Genomic DNA, 12,484 nt, shown 5'->3' with positions numbered 1-12,484 from the left:
AATATTTCTTAACATTCCCTTCTGGTTTGTAGTGTTTCTGTTGAGAAATCTGTTGCTAGCCAACTCGGAGTTTTCTTGTATGTTACTTCTTGTTTCTCCTTTGTTGCTTTTAAAGCTCTTTCTTTGTGTTTTAAACTTGGCATTTTCATTATGGTATGTCTTAGATTATAGGCCTGTTTGGGTTGATCTTGATTGGGACGCTCTATGCTTCCTGAACGTTCTTGCCTTTTCCCCTCTCCAGGTTTGGGAAATTTCTGTCATTATTTTTTTCAAACAGGATTTCTGTCTCTTGCTTCTTTCTTCTCCTTCTGGTATTCCTATGATTTGAACGCTGTATTTCATGTTGCCTTGTAATTCCCCTAAGTTGCCTTCATATTTCTTGAGTATTGATTTGTATAGCTGCTCTTCCTGGGTATTTCTTTCATACCTAGTGAGCTGGAGCTCACTAATTTGACCTCTGCTTCATCTGACCAGTTTGTTAAGTCCTGTAGTGTATTTTTTTTTCACTTCAGAAATTGTATTCTTGATGTCTTCCTGGTTCTTTTTATAGTTTCTATTTCCTTTTTCATACTCTTTCATACTCTTTCCCACCCAGTTCCTTTATAGTTGTCATTGAATTCCTTGAGCATCCTTATAACCAGTGTTTGGAATTCTGTATCTGATAATATGCTTGCCTCCATTTCATTTAGCTCATTTACTGGGGTGTTTTCTGTCCTTTTGATTGCAGGTCCTTTTTTTGTCTCCCCATTTTAGATGACTCCTCTTTTTGTTTCTGTGATTCCCATTGACTTTTCTTTTCCTGCTGTATTTCTGTGATAGGAGTTCTGTGGGGCTCAGTGGCACAGTCTCTTTGATCTTATCTGGATGCTCTTTAGGGTTGCCCTTTCTTCCATTTGTGTGGTCTCTCTTGTTGTACTTGTCCTTTTCTTGTCGGCTCCTTTTTTGGTGGGTTTTCCCCTCCAGTGGATTTACTGGTATTTACAACTCCCGCTTTGTCTTATCCAGGGCAGAGTGAAGGTGAAAAGGAATAAGACAGAGGGAGAGTATTCTATGGGACTTAAAGTACTACCAAGTAGAGAACAGATAGGAGATCCTTTGGAGAAGTACAGCAATAACCGTGATGTTCACCCAACTAAGCCACTTTCTATAAAAGGTGAAAAAGATAAGACTCTTTTTTTTAAATATAGTTTATTGATTATACCATTACAGTTGTTCTATTCCCCCCTTCATTCCCCTCCACCCGCACACTCCCTCCCCCACCCTTCTCCTCCCTTAGTTTATAACCACATGTCTCAACTTCTTTAGATTCTATATTTCCCCCACTATTCTCGCCCTCCCCCCTATCTATTTTCTACCTACCATCTATGCTATTTTCTGTGCCTTCTCCCCCCTTCTCCCACTCCCACCCCCCTGTTTCTAACCCTCCATGTGTTCTTCATTTCTATGATTCCACTCCTGATCTAGCTGTCCTCTTGGTTTGCTTTTGTTTTAGGTGTGGTTGTTAATACATGTGTGTTTGCTGTCCTTTCACTGTTGATATTTTTCATCATCTCTTTCTTATATAAGTCCCGTTAGCATTTCATATACTAAGGGCTTGTTGATGATGAACTCCTTGAACTTGACCTTGTCTGAGAAGCACTTTATCTGTCCTTCCATTCTAAATGAAAGTTTTGCTGGATAAAGCAATCTTGACTGTAGGTCTTTGGATTTCATGGGTTGGAATACTTCTTCCCAGCCCCTTCTTGCCTGTAAGGTCTCTTTTGAGAAATCCGCTGACAGTCTGATGGGTACTCCTTTGTAGGTGACTGTCCCCTTATCCCTTGCTGCTTCTAGGATTCTCTCCTTCATTTTAGTCTTGGCTAATGTAATGATGATGTGCCTTGGTGTGTTCCTTCTTGGGTCCAACTTCTTTGGCACTCTCTGAGCTTCCTGGATTTCCTGGAAGTCTATTTCCTTTGCCAGACTGGGGAAGTTCTCCTTTATTATTTGTTCAAATACATTTTCCACTCGTGGCTGTTTCTTTCCCCCTTCTGGTACCCCTATAATTTGGATGTTGGAACGTTTAAAGATGTCTTGGAGGTTCCTAAGCCTCTCCTCATTTTTTTGAATTCTCATTTCTTCATTCCTTTCTGGTCAGATGTTTCGTTCTTCCTTCTGGTCCATTCCATTGATTTGAGTCCCATTTTCCTTTCCATCGCTATTGGTTTCCTGTGCATCTCCCTTCATTTCAATTAGTTTAGCCTTCATATGTTCCTCCAATTTGTGACTGTACTCTACCAATTCTGTGAGCATCCTGATAAATAGTGTTTTAAATTGGGCTTCTGAGAGCCTGGCAATCTGTTGGTCGCTTAGAGTTATTGGCTCTGGGACTTTGAGTTCTTCTTGCACCATCCTTCGGGCTGTTCGTGCCTGTTAAGTAGCAGGATCGGAGCCCTAGGTTTTCACTAGAACAGGGCAACTAAGTCGCTGGGTTGTGACATTGTATGTGGGGGCGGGGTCAAAGAGGAACAATGGCTTCCCTCCGGCACCCGCAGCCGCGACCCCCACGAGCACCGCAGCCACCACTGTCACCAGGGCCACGCGCCCCGGTCCACTGCACGTGAGTGTGCCACCGCTGTCAGCACTCCACCACTGGGTTCGCCCCCTGGGGCCTGCATGGTCCGTCTCACTGTGCGTGAATGTGCGACCTTGGTCAGTCTGCCCCACACCCCGACTAGGTCCGGGCTGCCTGCACTCCTAGGTCTGTCCTTCCCGACTCTGATCCACTGCTGGCTCTGCCTCTCTTACCGTCCCCGTTGAACGGTTTGTAGTTCGGACTTCCGTATAATTCGGTTTTCTGGCCTCTGGGTGTGTCTTAGTTCTCCAAAACTTTTGTTGTATCCAAACTTGGTTGCGGGAGAAGGCACAGTGTTTCCACCTATGCCTTCATCTTGGCGGAAGTCCAAGATAAGACTCTTATTACAGGGGAAAAAGAATGTGAGCTGACTCCATAAAGCTGAATGCTTATGGTACGTTAGGTGGTGAGATATAGTGAGAGTAAAGTGCTAGAAACTTGGCATATTGTATGAGAGGATAAAATTAACTAAAACAGTAATAAAGCTCAGGAAGGTAGTGAAATGGACCAAGACCAGGATGAGGTGCTGTGTGGGAATTGGAACAACAATAAAATGGAAAGAAATATATGATCTGAGTAAAAAGAATAAAAAGTGAAAGAGCAAGAGTAGTGTGTTATTGGACTATGAATGAAATGAAGGAAGAGAAAGTAAAATGAAATATGAAAGGGAGAACAAAGAAAACCAGTCAAATAATGAAATCAAACAAAGAAAACTAAACAGAAGGAATATAAATAAAAATAATAACAAAATCTATAAGTGAAAGATAAAAGGGGAACAAATAAAACTAATTGAACAATGAAATCAGACAAAGAAAAACTAAATGGAAAGAATAGAAATAAAAAATAAAATAATAAAAATAACAAAAAGAATAAAGTGCTACTTCTGAAGGAAAGTTGCAAATTATGAAATTTGTTGCAGCTGTTGGTGTTAGCCTTCTGAATTCTTTCTGGATCTGTTTTCGCAGCTCCAGGTCTTCTTGTCTTAACAGTTGGGAAAAAAAAAGGGGCAAAGTCTCCTGCTGACTTTAAACCTGCCATGGGGGTTTTGCTGGTTTTCCTGGATGCTGTAGGCAGAGGGAGGCGGGGCTGTTTTTTTCCTTCCCTGTTGTTCAGTGAGGTTGGGGGCTCAATCTGGGCTACAATATTCACAGGTGCCCAGTTTCCAGCCCATGCCCTGATAGCACTGTGGGGCCCGTGCTGTCTACTCAGTGCACCTTTGCCAGGCAGGCACCTGTAATCCACCTTGTTGTGCAACCCTTTGATTAGACCCTGAGGTGCACTAAGTGGGTGTAAATTGTCCTCCCTTCGTTGGCCTGGGCATTGCTCCTGTGTGAAGTCCCTTCAGTGCAGTTTAGTTTTGTTACTGAAATAAATCTCTCTGGACCCTGCTATCTCCTGAGCCCCTGGTTCCCCGCTTTGATCAATTTGTGAGGTCCCCCTTCCCTCTTTGGTGGCCAGGGAGCTATGCTCCAGTGGTCCTTGCGTGCACAGTGGCAGAGAGCCTATTTTGAGTGCATTCCCTGCAGCTAGCTGGTCTAACAAGCTCCCAGTTTTCCACACAAACCAACTCTGACCCGTCCAGCGACTATCTGGGTCATGGCCAATTGAGGCCCATTTCTTTTCCCATCTCTAGGTGTCACCTAGCTCCCCAATTTCTCTCGTACTGCCCCAGCCAACAACATTCCCAGCTGGGATATGCCTCTGGCTGTGTGTCTCTTACTGCATCTGTTCCCTCATCGAGTTTTAAGCACCCAGGTCTCTCCTGGCAGGAGACAGTGACTTCCCTGCTCTGGAAGGGGAGGGAGCAGCTAAGTTACGATCATTGATTTGGCTCTCCAAAGCTCCTTTGACAGTGGGGGATCTCCATCGCACAGCCTAGGGGTCTCCTGGTCAGCCTACAAAATCTCCTTGCTGTCAGTTTTTAAAAGTCCTCTGCAACCTTTGGCTTCCAAACTTCACATGAGCTATGATCCTGTTGGCTGTTCACTCTGTTCTTCTGAAGATTGGCTAGGTGTCCCAGTTGGGTGTATGAGCAAGTGGGTTCAGCTCTCACCTACCTTGCCGCCATCTTCCAGCCTTATGATTCTCTTAACATCTTCCTTTCTCTAGCTTACTTTATTTTAAGAATGTGGTATACAATACATGTATCATACAAAATATGTATTCATCAACTTCTGGGCAACAGCTGGCAATTAATAGTTAAGTTTTGGGGGAAATCACATGTTATTTGTGCATTTTTAATTGTGTTTAGGGAGTTGGTTCCCCTAATTCCACATGTTGTTCAAAAGTCAGCTGTTTTTAAATGTCTTTCTTTTTTAAGTTAAATTAAATCAAGTATTTGGTTATAGTAATCAATATTTAATATGCTTTACCCCTTTTTCATTTCATTTGCTGTTAGGAGAGGAGACTGCTTTAAAATTGTGTTGCTTTTATATGTATACATTTTCTGTGTTACCTAACTTTTTCAAAGTGGTTCCTGAATAAGTTACAAATATTACATGTTTAGGCACTTTGGAGTTTTAAAGTGCTAGAAGAGTAAGTGTTATGAAGAGTAAGGTACTTCAGACCTAAAATCACATTTTCAGATGGGGAAAGTAAAGCAGAGTAATTAACAGATCATGCAGCTGCACTCTGGAAGAATTAAGGTTAGACCCCGAAACTCTTGAAGACCAAATAGTTTTTAAAAATCCAAGTTTTATGAGCTTATCATTTATAATAGAGAACACAGAAATTCCTTATAAACATATTTCCTAAAATTCTGCCTTTGTTTTAGATATGGAAGACAGTATTAAGCTGGAACTTTATGCTTTTATATCTCTTGTAGTATAGATCTACATTACATTTTTTAAAAAGTATATTTGGCATGGTTTGGGTGTAGTGTGCATTGAGAATAATATCTGTAGACGTAGAAATTCTGAAGAAGCTCAGAATTGTCTGAATTTTGTAACTTTTCTTCAGAGAAATAACCTGAAGATAAGTGTGCCACATCCACCCCCCAAACCCTGCAGTAGTAAAGAAGATTCTATGCCCATTGGCTCTGGGTCCTCGAGAAAACTTTGATATTTAATGTATATTAAATGAAATATTAAATTATCTTTTACTTTTGCCAGTGGAAAGCAAAACGGTTTCATTTGGATTTGGAAGCAGCACAGGGCTATCATTTGCAGACTTGGCTTCCAGTAATTCTGGGGATTTTGCTTTTGGTTCCAAAGGTAAGATTAGGCGAAAGGATTTTAATGATTATGGTACAGAATTTAAGCACAACTGAAACTAGTCTTTTGCCATAGTGTTGTAACTAAGTTGGACATTTCTTCCCCCATTCCCCCCCTCCAGTTCATTTAGTGTTTTTAGTAAGGAAGGGATTCTGTATTTTCTTTTATTTGTGACGTTTATTACTGTAATTATAAGAATTTTCTCTTAATTGTATGTACATGATGCTGATAGTCCTTCCCTTCTTGAAATGCAGAACCTTTCCAGTTTGGAAAAACCTTGATTTTGATACATTGTTCTTTTAGTTGTATTTTTAGATTTGATTGGTTAATATTGCAAGATTTATGCACCTGTACTTTTTTAAGGAGATTATTTTGTACCTTTCTATTTTTGCAACATCCTTGATTATATTTTAATTAAAGGTCCGTGCTAATTTATTGTACTAAACTTGTAATTGATCAGCTTTCCTGTCTTTTTTAGTGGCTTCTCTTTCTCTTTTGCCTTTTCCCTTTCTCTTCCTCTCTTTTCCTTTTTTCTCCATTTTACTGATTTTTGTAGAAAACCCATTTCCTTGTTTTAAGTTTTTGGCATGTTATATTTTCCCATTCTTAATCATTGTTCTTGTATAAAATGTATGATTTGTGGAATAAATTTCATTGAAGATATATACTTACATGACTAAATCTAATTCAGAAATACTGTTCTACCCTGTCATATATTTACACTTGTTTTACACCTCCTGGCACTTAAGAAAACACATGTCATATAACACTTTTAAGAATTGCCTTCAGCTATTATGTTATGTTGGCATTTATTACTTCATGGATGTCAGTTTGCTTTATTTTTGTTTTAATTTATTAAGTAACCTGAAATCACAGGATAATAAATCAATAAATACAGTGGTATAGTGGGTACAATTCTCCACAAAATAATAGCAAGTAAAAATTGGTATGCTAGGTTGCTTGTTATAGTACCATATCAATACTCTACCAAGTGTGAAATAAGCAAGACTCAAATTTCATCATAGAGGCATGCTTTAAGCCTCACCCACTGACACTACTTCTTACCACCACTTGTTATTTTTCAGTGAGAATATTCAACCTTTTGAAAACTACATTTCTTAATTTTATTTGTTGTTAGATCTGACAGACATTTGGGCTTTGTATCTCAGAGAAGTAGCTTTTGGTTTTATCAGTTCTTTTTTTATTTGTGTTTTTTAATCATCTTCAGATTTTGCCTTTGCTTTTCTTTAAATTCTTGTTACTTTTTTGTATTGACTGCTTTCTTTATTTAGTAAGATTGTGACAAGAAGTACAAAAGAGTATTTGAAACCATAAATACCCTGGAATCAATTTTCTTTGTATCCCATAGGTTTTCAAAGGAAATCTTCAAACATTTGTAAATTTCTTAATAATTTAGAATTTAATCTTTCCTTTTTCATTAAGGGCTTGTAGGACTTTTTTTTTTAAAGAATTTATAAGCTTCACTATCATGTGTCTTTTTTTTTAAGTTGTTCCTAGTATTGATTGGACTTTTTTTATCTTAGAATTTTTGTTTTTGTTGTTTATTTTTTAAAATTCTTTTCTTAAACATACTATTTCTGTGGTGGTTACTTTTGTTATTTTTAATTTTGTTACTTTTTCTGTTAATTTTCTTCTGAAAGTCCTATTCACACAGGTGTATAACCATTTCATTTATGATGTGTATTAGTTCATATGGTAACTAAGAGAATAATAAGAAACACTTGCTTAGCTATTGCTGCCTTGGTCAATGATTGCCATTTTATCATGTTTCCTTCAGATTTAGTAGTATTTTCATTAAACCTGGACATGTAGTGGAAGCCTCCTAGGTACTATTACCTAGACTGTTATGAAATTGATACTGATTATTGAAATGGTTATTGTTATACTTTGCCTTATGAATTCTTCCTCTAGGTCCCAAGAAGGTGATTAGTGGTTTTCATCTTCTGCCTTCCTATTATGATTTCCTAGAAACTTAAACAAATTCCCCAAACTACCTGATAGTTATATTGGGTTCCTTGAGAATGGTACCACAGAGATTGGTATTTTACACAAGTTCTTGGTGTGATTCTGTTATATACCCAGCATTAAGAACCATTGCATTAGAGGAATTTTGAGATTTTTTGCCATACCCTCCAAGGGTATTTGGGATAATTTTTAACGTTTCTCTGCCTGGGAGGTCCTAAGTCAGTTATTTTTGATCCCTAAACCTGAGTATTACCTAGATCCTTGGTTACTATTCTCAGGAAATCCCCACACAAATACTTGAATTTGTTTGCAGTATTGTAAGGATTTTTGTCTCTCTTGTTAGTTTTTTTCCCTCCTTATTAAATCTGGCTCAGGGGTTACTGGTTTAGTTATTTATTTTGTCCTTTTTTCACTGTGTCAACTTTTAAAATGTTACCTTTTTTTTTGCTTTATGTGTTTTTAGCACCAGATGTAGGGTTCTGTAAGTAGGTAATTCTGATTAGCAAATGATGGAAAATTAAGCGTGGTTTCCTTCCTGAGTTAGTGGAGAATGTAATAGCAGGCTGGGTCATCTCTTTTGAGATCATGATGAAGGACTTTAGTTTTTACCTCTCCAAGGTATTAGGGAAAGAGAGTGGTAGTTTTTGTTCTGCGTGGGGATGAGGATCCTTTTCATTCCTCACAGTCTAGTATCCCTTGAGGATAGTTGGAGTTAGTGAACTTTTCCCAAGGCCTGGCAGAGAAATCTAAGCTCCAACAGTAGTTACTTCAAGAAGTTGAGGTAGAGAAGTTATAAACATAATTTTAGGCTGCTTTGACTAATTTAGAAGTAGCATATTTGGACTCTTTGAGGACATTTTTAGGCTCAAAGCTATTTTTCTCATGTAATAAAATATTTTGTAAAATAAACTACCTTTGGAGCTGAGCTAAGTTTTGAGAACTCCAAGGTATGTACTTTTAAGAACGTGCTTCATTACTTGAAAGTCCTTATGTGGTTTAGTATCATGAAGTTTACCTAAGGGTCAAATGATGTAATCTTGGTATATCCAAGCGTAAACAGTACTAAATATACTGTGTACTCATTACAGGGGTTAACTTTATATAATTATATCATTTTAAACTTTATAACCAGAAGTATATGTCACATCATTGTATATTTGATGCATTGATGAAGTAATGTAACTGGAGGATTGAAAACTTATAAAAACAGATACCACTGTTTAAATATTCTGATTTATTCATCAGATAAAAATTTCAAGTGGGCAAATACTGGAGCAACTGTGTTTGGAACACAGTCAACCAGTAAAGTTGGTGAAGAAGAAGATGGTAGTGATGAAGAAGTAGTTTATAATGAAGATATCCATTTTGAACCAATAGTGTCATTACCAGAGGTAAATATTAAAGAATGAAACTCTTACTGATAACTTCACATTTTAGGTTTAAAACTTGAGTTGTAGGGCTACCCTTTTTGCATTTCTTTTAGAATATTTACAATTTCAAATGAAAGCTCTTTATTTTTTAGAAGTTCAGCCTTTAAGTAAAATTGTCTACTTTTCAAAATTTATATATAAATGTTGTTTGTCATATTATATATGAAATTATTGGGAAGAGCTAATTTGTCTTTGTTAGAACATCATGTTCATGTTTGTAACATAATTCTGGGTGCAAAAATACCTACTCTATATCATACTTGCTAAACTGTCTATAAAAATAAACTGCATATTCAGGACAAGAATGTTGTTTTAGACAAGTTACTTGGTCAGTTTTTAACTTGAAGCAGTAGTAAATATTTCTCTTGAACAACTTTTTGAAAACTCTTCTTAGAATATAATTTTCAAAAGGAAGATTACTATATAAAGGAAAAATGTTTAATGACAAATCAGGTCTTTTCTGCCTTACCTAAATCCGATGTATTTTAGCTCTAGGATATTACCATTTATTTTGATACTATAATTTAAATTCTGTCAATGTCATTACAAAGAGAATATTTTTAGGAATTTGAATCTTTGGAAATTGTGAATATATGTTATAAGCAGCAGCTTTATTTTTCATCTGTCATAGGTAGAAGTAAAATCTGGAGAAGAAGATGAAGAAATTGTATTTAAAGAGAGAGCCAAACTTTATAGATGGGATCGAGATGTCTGTCAGTGGAAAGAGCGTGGTGTTGGAGATATTAAGATTCTTTGGCATACACTGAAGAATTACTATCGTATCCTAATGAGAAGAGACCAAGTCTTTAAAGTGTGTGCAAACCATGTAATTACCAAAACAATGGAATTAAAACCCTTAAATGTTTCGAACAATGCTTTAGTTTGGACTGCCTCGGATTATGCTGGTACATTCAAATGCTACTTTGCAGTTTTTGGACTTTGCTAAAATCTATAACAAATACAACAGTTATTTTGATACTGAGGTCATTGTATTGTGTTTTTGTTGTTTAATAGATGGAGAAGCCAAAGTGGAACAGCTTGCAGTGAGATTCAAAACTAAAGAAATGGCTGATTGTTTCAAGAAAAAATTTGAGGATTGTCAACAGAACTTACTGAAACTCCAGAAGGGACAGGTATCACTGACAGCAGAATTATCAAAGGAGACAAATCCCGTGGTGTTCTTTGATGTATGTGCAGATGATGAGCCTCTAGGACGTATAACCATGGAATTATTTTCAAACATTGTTCCTCAAACTGCTGAGAATTTTAGAGCGTTGTGCACTGGAGAGAAGGGTTTTGGTTTCAAGAACTCCATTTTTCACAGAGTAATTCCAGATTTCATTTGCCAAGTAAGTATTGACTGTATCACAACCCAAAGACTAGAAAAAGTATACCACACTAACTGGAGAATTTTGAGTGTTTCTCCTCACTTGTAATTTTCTTAAAATTGCTTTAGCTTTTCCACACATTACAGTTGGTATTGCCACCCCAACATTCTACCCCCACAAAAACTGTCAACATAAAGTGGTTGCAATTTCTAATACTTTAAACCTGCTATTAAATTGAGGGTGGGAGAAAGACTTCTTGTCATTTTTGTCCTCTTTCAAAATGGGTATTTCCTAGTTTTCAAACCACATTTCTCAAGCAGTCTGGTGTTTAGGACTTATCCTTTAGTTCTGTGTGTATTTTAATACTTTATTCAGGATTTCTATTAATCAAAAAAATTTTTCAGGGTGGAGATATCACCAAACATGATGGAACAGGAGGACGGTCCATTTATGGAGATAAATTTGAAGATGAAAATTTTCAAGTGAAACATGCTGGTCCTGGCTTACTATCGATGGCTAATCGAGGCCGAGATACCAATAATTCTCAGTTTTTTATAACACTGAAAAAAGCAGAACATTTGGACTTTAAGCATGTAGTATTTGGGTTTGTTAAAGATGGCATGGATACTGTGAAAAAGATTGAATCATTTGGTTCTCCTAAAGGGTCTGTTAGTCGAAGAATTATTATCATAGAATGTGGACAGATATAAAATCATTGTTTTTCTTAGTAAATTTTACCTGTATAAACAGTTAAATTGAAGCTTAGCTATTATGACAGTATGGTAATTATGAAAATGGAGGTTTCCAAAAGTATAAATGTAAAATTGCAGCTTATAGCTGTTGTCACTTTTTAATGTGTTATAATTGACCTTGCATGGTGTGAAATAAAAGTTTAAACACTGGTTTATTTCAGGTGTACTTGTGTTTATGTACTCCTGACCTATCTGTATTAAAATGGAATAATACTAATCTTGTTAAAAGCAGTAGATCTTCTCATACCATTGAAAGAATATTATATTAACAATTTAATTCATTTTAAGATACTGGACTTAATGCATGGATATACTACCATTTGAATAAAGGGACCAAAACTTGGAAAAAAATTTTTTTTTAGATTTGAAAATAACATTTGGTGATTTTAACTTATCGGTGTGGTCGATTATGTATAGAGACTCATTATGAATGGGGTAGAGCCCATACGATGGTAGAGAGGTAACCAAAGTGCTCTTCTATAATCCTTGCACCTCCTGTATAGTTAGTTAACTTCTAAGTAGAGTATCTTTTCTTAAAATGATATGTAGCTTCTTGTGCCCTTTCAAGGTGTTAAGTTAACTTTTACATTTCAAACAAGTTGAGTATTTCCTTAGATTTTTAAAAAATTTTGTCATCTGTTTCTACTACCTCAAACTGCAGCTTGGTTCTTAATAGAACTTGCATATTTCCTTACAGTTATTGTGATAAAGTATGACTATTTTAAAAAGGTCTATACCATGTTCTTTGGTTAAAGATTTGCTTTATACTAGATTGTTGCAGTACTTTTTTCTGGTGAATTTTGTAGCAAAAATAAAGTGACAATTGTTAACAGCCATGCCATTTTAAAATTTTATTACTTGTGCATCTAATTGTTTGTTCTTTCTAGAACCAAAGTGAGAACAATTAAAGGTCTGTAAATAACTTGCCACATAATTTCCAGAGCTCCCAAGGAAGTGACTTATTTCAAGTTTGATATATACTGAAAACTTACTTGGAAATGGTTAGTGTTAAAAGTTAGACTGCTAAAAGGGGGTATGTTTTCATCGACCTGCTCAGTATAAAACTACAAAAAGAAGTTAGAGCACAAAATCTTAAGTAGTTTAATCATTCCAATCACTGAGTGTTTGCCTTGACCCTCCTGTGTTCTTCCCAGTGAACTCA

General features: G+C 36.6%; 1 protein-coding gene across 4 annotated transcripts in view; it reads left to right on the top strand.

Moving 5' to 3' along the window:
• The window catches only part of LOC119003934 (E3 SUMO-protein ligase RanBP2), a 72,097-nt gene extending 59,939 nt beyond the window's left edge, over positions 1-12,158 (top strand). For all 4 annotated transcript variants that reach the window (XM_037070592.1, XM_037070582.1, XM_037070575.1 and 1 more), the window contains 5 exons: positions 5,725-5,826; positions 9,058-9,203; positions 9,874-10,147; positions 10,257-10,591; positions 10,975-12,158. In XM_037070592.1, the coding sequence (XP_036926487.1) occupies positions 5,725-5,826; positions 9,058-9,203; positions 9,874-10,147; positions 10,257-10,591; positions 10,975-11,280 (1,163 nt within the window). In that variant the 3' untranslated portion in view covers positions 11,281-12,158. The remainder of the gene's footprint in view (positions 1-5,724; positions 5,827-9,057; positions 9,204-9,873; positions 10,148-10,256; positions 10,592-10,974) is intronic.
• The last annotated feature ends 326 nt before the right edge of the window (positions 12,159-12,484 follow it).

Source organism: Sturnira hondurensis, unplaced genomic scaffold, assembly GCF_014824575.4.
Source record: "Sturnira hondurensis isolate 20B ecotype Veracruz unplaced genomic scaffold, ASM1482457v3 Scaffold0001304, whole genome shotgun sequence".
Classification (NCBI taxonomy): Eukaryota; Metazoa; Chordata; class Mammalia; order Chiroptera; family Phyllostomidae; genus Sturnira; species Sturnira hondurensis.
Note: the sequence above shows the minus strand (reverse complement) of the source record. Positions and strands in the feature narration are given on the sequence as shown.